At 36.7% G+C, this 15486-nt stretch overlaps 1 protein-coding gene across 1 annotated transcript in view; it reads left to right on the forward strand.

The window, feature by feature from the left end:
• DOCK4 (dedicator of cytokinesis 4) overlaps positions 1 to 15102 on the forward strand; it is a 705907-nt gene extending 690805 nt beyond the window's left edge. Inside the window, exons 47-54 of the mRNA XM_070948091.1 lie at positions 937 to 1057; positions 4073 to 4154; positions 4362 to 4471; positions 9479 to 9551; positions 9758 to 9865; positions 10341 to 10346; positions 13674 to 13732; positions 14677 to 15102. Coding sequence (XP_070804192.1) covers positions 937 to 1057; positions 4073 to 4154; positions 4362 to 4471; positions 9479 to 9551; positions 9758 to 9865; positions 10341 to 10346; positions 13674 to 13732; positions 14677 to 15102 — 985 coding nt within the window. The remainder of the gene's footprint in view (positions 1 to 936; positions 1058 to 4072; positions 4155 to 4361; positions 4472 to 9478; positions 9552 to 9757; positions 9866 to 10340; positions 10347 to 13673; positions 13733 to 14676) is intronic.
• The last annotated feature ends 384 nt before the right edge of the window (positions 15103 to 15486 follow it).

Genomic DNA, 15486 nt, shown 5'->3' on the forward strand with positions numbered 1-15486 from the left:
AGTCTAGCAAAGAGAAGGATCAGGGGAGACATGATAGCAGTGTTCCAATATTTGAGTGGCTTCCACAGAGAGGAGGAGGTCAATCTATTTCCCAAAGCACCTGAAGGCCAGACAAGGAATAATAGATGAAAACTGAACAAGGAGAGATTCAACCTAGAGATAAGGACAAATTTTCTGACAGTGAGAGTAATCAACCAATAAAAAAGCTTGCCTTCAGAAGCTGTGGGAGTTTCATCACTGGAAACTTTCAAGAAGAGACTGGACTGCCATCTGTCAAAAATGGTGTAGGGTCTGCTTGGGCAGGGGGTTGGACTAGATGGTCCCTTCCAACTCTGTTAATCTGTTAATTTGACATGACAGAAAACATTCTGAAATGAATCAATACTACCCGTTCATACATAATCTTTCACAATCAGTTTAAAAATATCAATACAGGTAGCCCTTGACTTTCAACCACTATTGAACTCAAAATTTCTGTTGGTAACCAAGACAATTGTAAGTGAATTTTGCTCCTTTATGATCTTTCTTGCCACAGTTGTTAAATGAATCACTCCAGCTCTTAAATTAATTGTTAAGTGAATCTGGCTTCCCCACTGACTTTGCTTGTCAGAAGGATGCAAAGGGTGATCACATGGCCCTGCGATACTGCAGTTGTCATAAATACAAGTCAGTTTCCAAGTGTCTGAATGTTTATCACATGACCATGGAGATGCTGCAATAGTCATAAGTATGAAAAGTAGTCATATTTCACTTCTTTCACTGCCGTTCTAACTTCAAATGGTCACTAAATGAACTGTTGTAAGTTGAGGGCTACCTGTATGTGGATGTATATTTTATACATGGATCCTGTGGAATTAAGCTGTTAAAAGTAGGACATGATAAACTGAAAATAGAGCCAGGATTAATGAAATTTATTCTGTTCTTTGCTTGCAATAGTCCATTAAGTTACCCAGCTATCAACAGATACTCTTCCTCATCATTGTCCTCTCAAGCATCTGCAGAGGTCAGCAATATAACTGGACAATCCGAGAGCTCAGATGAAATTTTCAACATGCAGGTACCAAATAATACTTTATCTGAGATGGATAAACGTACACCTTCTAAGGCTTGTTATAGGATGGGAAATTGTGAGAGAAAGCAGCAAATCCAAAAAGGACTGTGAAGATTTGAATTTACTGATAGTTGAAACAATGTAAAGTGTCCATTAACTTGTAAGTCATTATATAATAGCATTCTGTTTAAAACAATGCATCTTTCAAATATAGTACTAGTAACCAAAAGCTATTAATGAATACATCAGGGGGGAAGTTAATTTTGATTTCATTAAGCCCAGAGGAAAGTGGTTTCTTTTTTATGGTAAAGTCCCAAAGATACAATATGTATCTTTATCAAGCATATCTAGTGTATGGTTGCTTTATTAAATAACCTGACTTTTAACATGTAGGCTTGTAGGCACTTGCTATATACTTATTCTTAAATATCCACAAAGGAAGCAGTGATATCTTATAGCAATAGCACTTATATACTGCATCATAGTGCTTTACAACACTCTCTAACAGAGACAGAGTCAGCATATTGCCCCAGCAATCTGGGTCCTCATTTTACCAAACTCGAAAGGATAGACGGCTGAGTCAATCTTGAGCCGGTAAGGATTGAACGCCTGGCAGTGAGCAGAATTAGTGCCACCAGTGTGCCACCACGGCTCATATACTGATACTTACCGTATTTTTTGGAGTATAAGATGCACCGGAGTATAAGACACAGCTTAGTTTTTGGGGACAAAAATAGGAAAAAAAAAATCTGCCTACCAGGTATTCATCTGGCTAGCGTCCTTAGTCTGGTCAACTTCAGCACATTATTTTGCTGGGTTTGAGCGTGCGTGCATGCTTTTTATCCCCTCCTTGGGGATAAAAAACAGCTTCTAAAGCACAGCTGAGAGGGAGCAGCAATGAGAAAAGCAGGCAAAGCACGGAGATCGCTTTACTCACTAGTGCCTCATTAGGGCTGGAAAAAAGCTTTGAAAAAGCTACATTCGGAGTATAAGATGCACCCAGATTTTCAGTCTCTTTTGTGGGGGGAGTGTGTCTTATACTCTGAAAAATATGGTATATCATATACGTATACTGATATGTGACATTCAGTGACTCTGCCACCAAAAATTTCAAAAACTCTAACAAACAAAAATATAAGTTTTAAAAAAGGGCAAAAACTCATCTACCAAATATGTTTGCCACCAAAAAAACTAGAACAAAACTGTTTCCACAGATATGGGTGAGAGACTTGGCCCTAACTCTCCCTAGAGTATTAAGTAAACTCACAGTTATAAACTTTAAAATATGATGCCATAATACTATTAATGCCAGTTTAAATACAGTTTTTATTGTACGAAACCTGACATGTAGTCATAGTCTTGTGTGAAAAGTGATATGGTTCTGTACCAGTATAATTATTATATAATTATTTCTTGATATGGGTAAATGTCCATGAAGGTAGAAGAAAATGGTTAAGCCTTATTTATTTTTATACTGCTAAGAATTGTAAAATAGACCAGTTTCCACATGAGACTTAGATTTTGTTGATATGTAAGGCAAGAATCCTTTGGAATGTGACTGCTTCTCTGGAGACCTAGTGTAGAATTTTGCCCTGAGTTGCCAGGCTTAAATTCCTGTTTATGTACAAATATGCATCTTTTGAAATAATTTTAAAATGAGTAAGATGCCAGGATTCTTCAATGATGTATTAACAAGAGAAAAACCAAGTCCAGATAAGTATATATATCACACATAAGATTATCAGTCAAACACAATAAAGTGCTAAGTTTTAATATATTAACCCTGGGATTCCTCATTATAGGATTACATTAAAAAATCATTTTCCTACTGTAGTCTGTGGTTTGTGAGATTCACGCTTGCTTCTCTAATGCAGTGTTCCCCAGCCTTTCTGGCTTGGCCAGACTGATAGGGGGGAGGAGAGGGGAAGAGAGGGGAACTGGGCAATGCACATGTCCGTGCACACAGCTTGACTCACTTGAGTGCAGGGTTGCTGTGCACGCACATGCACACGCAACTGAACTGCAAGTGGAGTTGCACATGCATGTGTACGCGTGGCAGCCCGCCATTTGCACAGGGTAAGCTGCATGCACTTGTCTACCAGCCTACGGGTTGGTTGCGAATAGGCCATGGCCTGGTAGTGGATCATGGCCCGGTGGTTGGGAACCCCTGCTTTACTGGAATAATTAATCCAGAGCCACTGTGACAACCACATGGATTTTGAATAAGAAGACAAATGTAAACATTTAGTTATTTTTTATCTAAGCTGGTACTTCTCAGTTTTTAATTCTTTCAATAAAAATCTGATTAGGCATTATTTGGGGTATGCATCTAAGAAAAAGGATATTTAACTGGCTCTAGTTATGCATACAACAAGCAAAGACAAAAATTATTCTTGAAAGAAACAAAATTCAAATATCTGCAAGTACTCAAATATATTGTTTTATTTTTGGAATTAATATTAATGCATCTTTAGTTTCTCTTGAATTCTTTCTCATGAGTACTTCTGTCTTACAATTCCTCCAAAATAAAACATTTTTATTTTTTACCCTAGATTTTTAATAGCTAGGGATAGAATGTAATTGAAAATAGAAGACAAAATTCTCTTCTGAAAGACTTACAAAGAAGGAACATTGCTAAAGAATCCTAGAACAAGAGGAAAAGACCTTGTTATTTTATAAAATCTACAATTATTTTATAAATGTTGGCACAATCAATCAATGGTTACTAAAGGAAATAAATTAGACAAAATCTGAGCTGGTCATTATAGAATAATCTGAATTGGATTTAGGTTGCAGTCATATAAACAAGTTCCTCTGTGCCATTTTTCTTGTAGGCAGTAGACAAGCATCAGGTTACATCTTCAATCATTTATGTATCATCCAACCATATTTTTGCTTCAAATATTACATTTTCCATAAGCCTAAGAGGTTTTGTAATGAGCTGCTGTCAGTACATGTTGCTGCTGTTTTTTTCACCAAGTTGCATGATACTGAGAGTTTGTGGCTTTTATGTATTTCCAGCCAAGCCCATCTACCTCAAGTCTGAGTTCTACTCATTCTGCTTCCCCTAATGTGACCAGCTCTGCTCCATCCAGTGCCAGAGGTTAGTGTTTTATTACACAACAATCCTTATGGAATCTTTATGGATCAAAACTATACTATTAGATCTAAATCACATTACATGGAAATTCTACATGGGATATAGGCCTCTGTAAATTTTTTTATCAATATGTGTCCCCCCACCCAAATAATCCACCATATTGCAGATTGAAGAATTGCATTGATTCTCTAGGTTTGTCTTGTATTCTAGGCTCACCTCTGTTATCAGACAAGCTTAAATATTCCAGAGAAAACTCTTGCCTATCTCCAAGGGAGAGGCCCTGTAGTGCCATTTACCCTAATCCTGCTGAACCTTCACAGGTAGGCATTACTCAGGGTGCAGTTAAAGAGCTACATTCCTGAAAATGAACTGTCATGGTAGACAAATGTTTTAGTTCACCTTATTGATTCTTGTTATTTTAAAGTTTCTATAATCTCAATTTATAAGGAGGGGCTGGCCTGATTAGTGCTTGGTTGGGAGACTTCTGGGGCTGTATCAGGTTACAGCGGGAACTTAAAACAAAAACAACAAAAACAAACCGTTCCAGAAGAATGAAGTGACAAACCATTTCCATACTGTTGCCAAAACCCTACATGCATACATCCATTCAAAATCTTTTTGAATTTACAGATAGAGTAAGTGACAATTTCAGGAAACTTGGTTTAGATGCCCTGATTGTTGATTGCTATTCAGAAAAAGTGAAAAACTCCAGGTTGTCTACTTCTGGCTTACCTACACCAACCTTTTGAGCTATTTCTTTAAGAATGTCAGATAAAAATGATGTTCCTTTTGTTAATAAAATCACCTCTTATTTTAAAGTAGGCAAAGTCTGAATGAAGTAAAGGCATGAATGGACATTTTTCATTTATATATCTCATCTCTAAGTAAATTATTACTTAGTACTTAATAAATAAATTATTTTTATTTAATACATGTTTAAAACCTATGCAGTTCTTTACATTTTATCAGATAATTAGCAATGTATTTGTGATGCTGAGACTTGGATCAGATATGATCTATTTCCTCTTGATCACTGGATTCCTAGGTCAGTTTACATAAAACTGCTCTTTCAGAGGATCTTAATTAAAAAAAAATATGTACTGTTCTTATATCTATTTAAATATTGGCAATTCATTTTTCAAGACAGAAAATACTGGTTTATAATTGGCTTTGTGGCTTTATTACATCATTACTTAAGTCTTGACATGTCACAGTAATGCTCAGTAACAGTTATGTCTTGGCAAATACTAATTCCAAATTCTTTCTGAATTTTTCTACCATCCTCAGCTAGAACAGGAAACAGCACAGAAAAATTTCTATATGGTGGCTTATAAGACATGCCACACAAAGTATGTGCCATTTTTGTTCCTAGCCTACAAATTCTTTGCCAAGTGGAATGAAGGTTCCATTCTACAATGCATCAGAGATTCAACAAGAGAGCCTGAGGAGCAGGTAGGTCCAGAAACTGCTCTTCCACAGGCTCATTCAGCAGGAAAAATGTCCCAATGTGTCATCACCCCCAGTAGCCCCCACAGGATAAATAGTAAAAAATATTTTTCTCATGCAAGCATTATGAATTAAGCCTTGAATGGTTCATTTTTCCCTTACTATCTTAAAATAAATCTAAGAGATGAGGATGATTTAGATGAAGTCCCTTTCTTGAAAAACAGCACTTGAATGGGTTATCATACAGTATGGACACTGTTGAAATTGCATATATCTTTGTCAGGGGTGGCATAGATATTGGTTGGAAATATAGTTTTCTTAGAGTTCTGGCACTAGATCAATTGGTTACATCACTGCAGGAAAAAAAAAATAGATAAATCATTCCTACCAGAATGTTAAAATGGTGAGCAAGACTTGGCCACAGATCTGTCCTGTCAGCTTTTTTATGTTTGGATCAGGAATATATCCATCAAACTCTGTTCATTCTTTTCCATACTAATCTTTTATTGTTGTACTTTCCATGTCACAAAAAAAAGGATCAAATCACATCGCAGCTTTTGTTAAGGGTAAATATTTAAAGTGGGCTATCATGGCATAGGCTTTAGTGCCAAGATGCCATATATTATATTGTGTGACTTAATTATGCTCTGAATTCATGTACTGGGATGTTATATTTAGTTTCTATTGAGTATGGCTAATCAGGAAAACTATTATTCTTATTATGGTTCATCACACACAGTCAACCAGATATTTAGACTGGATTTGGCATTTATATGCACCTACTTAGTCCTTCCAAAGGACTTGGGATAGGCAGATATTGTTGGCTGATGGTGTGACCAACCATAATAATAATACTTTGGCATATAAGAAACACCAAATGAAGAATAGGAAAGAGGCACGGCCAGTACATTAAAAACATTAGCAAGCAGAGAGAACAACAAGATCTGGCAATGGCTAAGAACAGTAAAATTGAAGAAAAAGAGAAGGGCTAATTCTGGCTGCAAAAGACAAAAGAAATACACAGAAAGCCAAAACTGAGAAGACAGCACCAGACAGCAAATGTCATCTCCCCAAACAAGCTGAAAGAACAGTGGACCATCAAATTAGTAAAAGATCACTGACTACAAACCACAGCATGACAAAGTAGCAACAATGGAGTCCTGAAATATTTGCAAGAAATATGTCTTTCTGGCAAACAGGAACTAGTGGGCCCACAAAACAGGAAAAATAATAGAAAATGAAGGAGCTAAAGTTCTGTGGATCTTTAGGTTTCAAATTAACATACAACAACAGTTTAGGGTTTTTTTGCAAATTTTTATAAAGTTTATCAGGATATAAAATACAAAAGAAAATGAAAGTAGGAAAAGGTAAGGGGGGAAATGTAGGATAAAAGGGGGAATAGAAAGGAAAGCGTTGATAAGAAAGACAAAAAAGTCTTGGTAGTGGACATTGCAATATCTTGAGATGGCAGAAGAGAAAGAAGTAGAAAAAAAAAAAAACCCACAACATATAAAGACCTGCAAGTAGAACAGCTGTAGCAAAAGAAAGCAAAAGTAGTACCAATAATATTAGTTGCTTCCAAAACATCTGGAACACTACTTGAACAGAATTAGCATTACCATCAGTCAGTTGCAAAAACTTCACTTGAAACAGCTTACATCCTGTGACAATATTTTAATATTATCAAACAATAACATGTCCTTGGGAAGGCCTGGATAGGTAGACAAAAATGCCAAATCCAGTCTAAATAGCTGGTTAACTGTGTGACCAACCATAATTAACACTTTTTAAAACAGTAAGATATTTAAATCATCAAGATCTGTCTTATACTTATTCTCTATGCTGAAACCCTGCATGTCTTCTTGTGGTGAAATTATGCATTTTGGTGTAGTTGTCACATCTTTTTCTCTCTCCTTAGTACAGCATGTGTTCATAAATATATAAAAATGTTGCTTTCTCATAAATAGATCTGCAAACAACTAGAAACAAATGAAGTTATAACTACTAGCCAGCACGAGTTTCTCAAAAACAAGTCATGCCAAACCAATTTTATTTCATTCTTTGATAAAAGTAATTAAATTAGTAGGCCAGCAAAATGCTATGGACATTGTATACTTAGATTTCAATAAGGCATTTGACAAAGTAGACCACAACCTACTTCATTGTAAATTAGAAAAATGTGAAATAGAGATCACCACCACCCGATGGATTTGTAGCTGGATATTCAATGAGTAGTCCTTAATGGTACTACATCTAGATGAAGGGAAGTAAGTAAGGTTCCATCTTAGGCCTAGTACTCTTCAATATCTTAATAAATGACTTAGATGAGGGAATAGAAAGGGAACTTACTAAATTTGCAGATGATACTAAACTGGCAGGATCAATGCCCTAGATCAGTTATGAATTTTAGTGTGGAAAACCCCCCAAAATTTTACATTTTGGAAGGAAAAATCAAAGGTATAAGTAAAATTAAGTGAGACCTAGCTGAAAAACAGTAGTTGTGAGAGGGACTTGGGGTCCCAGTGGATGATCACTTGAATATGAGCCAGCAGCCAAAAAAGTTAATACAATCCTGGGTTGTATAAACAGAGGCATAGAATCAAAAGCACATGAAGTATTTGTACTGATTTATAAGTACAAGTAAGTCCACACCTGGAATACTGGGACTAATTTTCATCACCACACTACAAAAAAGATGTTGAGACTTTGGAAAAAGTTCATAGAAGAATATGTAACATGATTAAAGGCCCTGGATATATGAAGAATTGTTGCAGGATTTGGGATTGGCAAGTCTAAAGAAAATAAGAACTAGGGGTGACATGATAGCAATATTCCAATATTTGAGGGACTGCCATAAAGAAGAGGGGTCAAATTGTTCTCCAAAGCACCAGAGGGCAGGATAAGAAACAATGGTTGGAAAATAATCAAAGAGAAAAGCAACCTGGAATTAAGGAGAAACTTTCTAACAGTGAGGACAATTAACCAGTGAAACAGATTGCTTTCAGAAATCGTGGGCACTTCATCACTGGAGGTTTTTAAGAAGAGACTGGACAGCCACTTGTCTGAAATGGTATAGTCTCCTGCCAGAGGAGTGGGCTGGACTAGAAGACCTTCAAGATCCTCTCAGCTCTATTCTATTCTAAATATATTGCTTGCTTCAGATAGCTCACAATTTTACATGTTGGTTTGCTTCTACCATTTTATCAGTGACTTCAGTTCCTTGGCTGAGTCTTATATATTTTCTCACTGAAAAGCTGTTACATTTTATTCTTATGAATGTTGCATATAATTTGGCAACTCTTGAGTAATTGCATTGATAGTTAGTGTACTAGGCGGGTAGCTTAGCATATGCAACCAATTAATGTATTGAATACTCTAAGTGTTCTTCCTTCCTTCTTTCTGCTAAATTTTATTTTTTAACACATCCAAATTTTTTGTTTCCTTAATACACTTGTCTTAAATTGGTAATTGGCTTAAATTTGTTTTTCAGATATGTCTATGAAACAATTTTAAAAGAAGGTAGTAAGATTAATTAACTGCAGTATGAGTCTTGCTGTAAACTGTCAAAGGAAACATCAGGTTTTCATTCATTTTATTTTGAATCATGTATGGCTTGTAAATCAGGATATATCCAGATTCAGTCCTCTTGAAGAAAGAGAAAAAGGATATTTTTTCCAGCAGTACCACCTTAAAGTCTCTGTATTCTTGTGGTTGAACTTGAATGAATATCAGTCCTCTTAAAGCATTTCATTTCCTACGTCTAATGGGACCCTCTCATATTTTTGCTTCTGACATTTCTGCTGAAATAGCTAATCTTTTCTTGTTTCTAAAGCTGTAACTGAAATTCACTATCATAAAAACACACTATTTTGAAATTTTAGAGAATTGTGTTCAATCATAATGGTGATGGTGCTTTGCCTCGAAGTGACCCTAGTTTGTCTGCCCCTGAGAAAAGTAAGCATTATTTTAATATTCTACTATATATTTTTGTAAAGTACAAAAGACAGTTAATAAACAAATGTAAAGCAGTATTTGTTGATATTGTATCTCAAATACCAAACATATGTAACTGATGTCAAATATGCTGGATATATTTCTGATATTTATTTTAATTCTCAAAAGTTTTAACAATTAATATTTGTGTTGCCATGGCTTAACAGCTGTAACTAGTGCTCCCAGCAGTTGGAGCCTGGATAATGGGAAAGAAGCCAAAAACATGTCAGAGAGTAGAAAGCTCATGTCTCCTCCTGTGCCACCTCGTCCCACTGGTAAGTCTGTACTTCATTAGTCTTCTTTTTTAATACAACTAACTCTACACATGTTGTACCTAAAGCTGGATCCTGCCTGGATGTGATTTTAGCCAGATGATTTTAGAACAGGAACAGTAAATCAGCCAGGAGGGTGAAGGGACCATAGAAAAGAAAAATTAATTTTGGAGAAAATGCCGCAAGTGGAACAAACATTGAGGAGGGCAACTAACATTGCATGAAAAGTTACATTCCTAAATTCTGGAATAAAGAGAAGGCACAGCTTTTGGTGTGAAGCTTTATCTGTAATGGTCCTTAGTTCACATTTCTGCATGCCTATGAGCAACCTAATAGTTTGGTGTAATGGTTAAGATACCAGGCTAGAAATTGGGAGACTGAGTTCTAGTCTTGCCTTAACCACAAAGCCAGCTGGGAGACGTTGGTCCAGTCACTTTATCTTAGCCCTAGGAAGCAGGCAATGTCAAGCCACTTCCAGAAACTTGTCAACAAAACTGGAGGGACTTGCAATCAAACAGTGAACAGTGAATAGAAACAATCACAACAAAATTCAAAACGTAATTAAGTGCAATGAATTTAATTATTTTTCAGATTTTTAGTATCTTTCTTTTCTGCCACATTTAAAAATTATAGTTTTGTGATAACCTCTGGAAGAGGTTTTGAAAGGATTTGGGAACCCTAGATTGTACAATTTTATTTGGAATAGAATAGAATAGAACAGAACATAATCTTTATTGCCAATTTATCACTAATCAGCATACATTAAAATGAAATTTTGTTGCATTCAGCTCTCAAAGGATAACCATTATGCATATACCCACAAAAATACACATATATGACACAGAGAAACATCACAGTCTAATTCAAATGTATACATATACATGGGGGGAAAAAAGAATACGAGTTTACAAGACTATAGAATAGACCGTGAAGTGGGTGTGTGGAGTCTCTAACAATGCTTCAAGCTCTAAGCACATAGCGTTTATATGCAGTATTCTGAATAATGGGAAGTAAGTTTACTTACTTCCCATTATAATCTTCTCAGCTGCCCTTACCATTCTCTGTATGGACCTTCTATCTGGGGCCTGCTGCTACCAAACCAAATAGTGATGCAGTTTGTTAAAATGCTCTCAATTGTGCCTCTGTAAAAAGTGGCCAGGACAGAAAGAGAAAGATGTGCTCTCCTCATCTGACACAGGAAATGCAAATGCTGGTTTGCTGTTTCACTAAAGATAACATATGAAGAGTCCAAGTAGGATTGTTAATTATATGCACCCCCTAGATCAGGGGTGAAATGCTCCCGGTTCGGACTGGATTGGGCGATCTGGTAGCGATTGTTACAGGTGGTTCGGAGAACCGGTAGCGATGGCGGCATGAGGCTCCGCCGACCTGTCCAGGTGTTGTTACTTCCTGCTTTTAAAAGGTAAAAAAATGGCTCTGACGATCGCACACCATAGCTGTGATCATCAGAGCCTTTTTTTTACCTTTTTAAAGCATTTTTTTACAACCTATAATAGGTTGTAAAATAATGCTTTTAAAAGGTTTAAAAAAGGCTCCAATGATCACAGCTGTGGCGTGCGATCGTCAGAACTTTTTTTTTACGGGGGTGGGGGGGGGTTCCGTTTTTGCTCCCAGCAGGCTTTCCTGAAGCCTACAGCCTTGATACAAAGTGGAGCATGACTATGCTGGCCCTTTCTAAAATCAACAGTGATCTCCCTGAAGCCTGCTAGGCCAAAAACAGGGGGGTGGGGGTCTGTTTTTGCTCCCAGCAGGCTTCCCTGAAGCCTGCTAGGCCAAAAATGGGGGGTGTAGGCAAAAAACGGGTGGGAGGGTCCATTTTTGAAAGAGAGAGAGAGAGAAAGACGGAGAGAGAGAGAGAAAGGATGCAGGGAGGGAGGGAGGGAAAAAGGAGAGGAAAGAAGGACTACAAACCTGGCACTAGATTCAGCTTCAGAGGATAATCCAGGGCTGAAAGGGACCTGGAGGTCATCTAATCAAACCCTGCTCCAGCAGGACATTGTTAGTGAGTTTCTGTCTTTTGATCTCCAGTCACATGTTTACATAGCCACGCCCACCCAGTCACATGACCCCCCCCACCAAGCCACACCCACCAAGCCACACCCACAGAACCGGTAGGAAAGAAATTTAGATTTCACCACTGCCCGATACTTAATACTATTAACCATCTCCACGGCTATAGCCTTGATAACAAGTGGAGTATGATTATGCTGGCTCTTTCTAAAATCAACAGTGATCTCCTTTGTTTTGTTAACGTTAAAAACCAGGTTATTTTTATTGCAACACTCCACCAGAGCCTTCATCTCTTCCCAAAAGAATCTTCATTGTCATCCTGGACAAGCCCCACCACTGCCATGTCATCCACATAGTTGATTTGGCATTCCTAATAAATATTGTTTTTGCTATACTTTTGGCTTTGCCTGTCATGAAGAGTAAACTGAAGAAGAGATTGAGAAGACTGCTTTGAGATGTTATTATTTTGCTGTGAATCTGAGCAAGTGGGTGGGAAAGCCAGTACAATTTAATTTTTAATAGGCCTGATGGTCCAAGCTTCTTTAGAGAAATGAGAAGACCTTATAATGATTAATTTTCCAATGATCCTTTTAATTTTAGTTCTGTTACCAGCTTCTCATCTGCAGGAAAGACATTTTGGTGGTTACCAAATACCATATTTTTCGGAGTATAAGACACACTTTTCCCCCCTAAGAGGCTGAAAATTTGGGTGCGTCTTATACTCTGAATGTAGCTTTTTCGAAGCTTTTTTTCAGTCCTAATGAGGCGCTTGTGAGTAAAGTGATCTTCCGAACTTTGCCTGCTCCCTCCAACTCTCAGCTGTGCTTTAGAAGCTTTTTTTCAGCCCTAACAAGGTGCTAGCGAGTGAAGCGATCTCTGTGCTTTGCCTGCTTTTCCCATTGCTGCTCCCTCTCAGCTGTGTTTTAGAAACTGTTTTTTATCCCCAAGGAGGGGATAAAAAGCGTGCACACACACTCAAAACCAGCAAACTAATGTGCTGAAGTTGACCAGACTAAGGACGCTAGCCAGATGAATACCTGGTAGGCAGAATTTTTTTTTCCTATTTTCCTCCCCAAAAACTAAGATGTGTCTTATACTCCGATGCATCTTATCCTCTGAAAAATACGGTATATGTATTTTGGGCTTTATGATATGATGGAAATATAACCCCCGATTACTATTTTTCAACCTTCTAAAATATTGCAGTAGTTTCCACAGGTATATTTTTTTTAACTGTGGGGTTAATACAAACCGATCCTGGCCTAGTCGGATAATTCATTTTATTACTTTATACTATTTCTTACTTGAGAGTTATATGAGAGAGAAGTGAATGGAGCGAACATGTGGTTAACCAAGATCCCCCAATAGTGATATTCCCTCTACTGCATACTCTCAGTTCATGTTTATCTTCTTATAAAATTTCTATTGATATAAAGTATTTTCAGTTTCAGTGCTTCATGCTTATTTTGTCCAGGAGATTTTCTTCTGGCTATCTGTCACTGGTTTAATGGGAAGCTCTATGTTTTCTATCTGAGGTCTGTATGTCTGACTCTGTTTTTAATCCTGTTGCAATTTTACAATCTGCGTCTTTATCAACATATTATATGATATGTGTTTTATAAATCTGAGTGTAAACTGCATGTGCATTTTTTCCTTCCCCTCTCCTCTCTCACATACATTTTTCTTCATTTTGGCTAAGCTGTTTGTTTCTATCAAGCCATCACAGTCCTCACTTACTCTAAACTATGTTAAATTCATGTGAAAATGATTTTCTCCACAGCATCACCAGTTCGACACATAACCTCAGTTTCCCCTTCTGCTGGAAGATCTCCAATGAAGGTACTGTTCTTTCTTCAATACATTTAGAAGCAGAACTACATTATTTATTTCTCATAATTTACATTAATTGTGGCTGACTTTTCACCTTCAAAACATAAATATGTATTTATGCCTTCCCAATTTGTGTAGTGTGATGGGAATAAAGAACTAAGCTTTTTAGTCATTTCTGTTCTGATAAATGAACAAATCATGTAAGGTTCCATAAAAGACAATAGGCTGAATACATTCAGGAGATAGTGGTCACACATTGGAATGAATATAAAGAGATTAATTTCTTTATCTTAATTTCTCTCACTGTACAACATAACATAACATGACATGACATGACATGACATAACATGACATGACATGACATGACATAACATAACATAACATAACATAACATAACATAACATAACATAACATAACATAACATAACATAACATAACATAACATAACATAACATAACATAACATAACATATCCATGCAATTCCAGGAGCATTCACAATGTATGACTGCTGATACATTATGTTCAAGATACATTAAATCCTCCTTGTTGAGCAATGGAGACTCAAGTTATTTGGGTTATGATTTCTCCCAACATTCATAGGTTGTTGAATTTGATTTAGCTTGAAGGTACCACCAGTATTGCTTAGTTCACATATCTACTATATTAACTTTCTGTGATCTGATATACTAAATAACACAAATATAGATTGGGTGATTGTAATTTAAAAGTAGATACAAACCACAGTAATTCAAGATTTTATAGTATCAATGAATAAGCACCATTCAGTTTTTGATGCTCAGATTACAAAACTGTTACATTATAACAATAAGTATTGTTATAACATGAATAATAACAGGGATTCAGAACTAATATAAAGGCATGTTCCTCTACTTCTTTTACCCTCCTAGACTCTTCTTTCTATTTCCAGACTAATTTTTTCTTTTCTAAACTCAGGGTTCTGTGCAATCATTTTCATCATCTCCTATGGACTACCATTCTTCCGGGCTCATTTCCAACTCTCCAGTCTTGTCTGGAAGTTACAGCAGTGGCATTTCTTCACTTAGTCGATGTAGCACATCTGAAACATTTGGTTTTGAAACTCATATCAATGAACATCCAGTTCCTCTTTCTAATTGCAACATTTCCGAAGAGCCAATAAGAAAAGATAGCAAGATTCCTCCACCTTATAGTGTTTATGAGCGAACTCTGAGGCGTTCTGTCCCACTACTTCACAGCCTTTCCATTCCCATTTCTACAGATCCACCAGCATTACCCCCAAAACCTTTGTTGGCCAGACCAAGCAATTTGGAGCACAGCAGCAAGAGAACAGAACAGGTGCCTCAACCCAGGCCTCTTCCACGAAAAGTCTCTCAGTTATAAATATAAGTCAAAAAGTCATTTTTTGAATGACTTAAATGAAAAACATATCTAATATAGGCACTTTAATGTTTTTCACAAATCTTCCTGGTGATTTTTAAAAACTGCTTAACTTTAAGTACTTAATTAAGTGCTAGCTTAAAAAGCCAGAACCTAGAGGCAATGAGACTGAAATTCTATCTTTAGCATAGCATACAGCAAATGTGATTCTGCATATAAATTTGAACTAGAAGTCTAGCTGTTCAAACAACATCAAAGCATACTTTCCCTTGAAAGCCTTATATTAGTGCAACAGTGTACTTTCTGACAGAATAAAATTTGATTTGAAGCAGAGGTGAAATGCTACTGGTACAGACCGGTTCGGGAGGACCGGTAATGGAGATTGGG

The sequence above is a fragment of the Pituophis catenifer genome, unplaced genomic scaffold (genome assembly GCF_029215685.1).
Source record: "Pituophis catenifer annectens isolate HBS135680 unplaced genomic scaffold, rPitCat1.0.hap2 SCAF_7, whole genome shotgun sequence".
Taxonomy (NCBI): Eukaryota; Metazoa; Chordata; class Lepidosauria; order Squamata; family Colubridae; genus Pituophis; species Pituophis catenifer.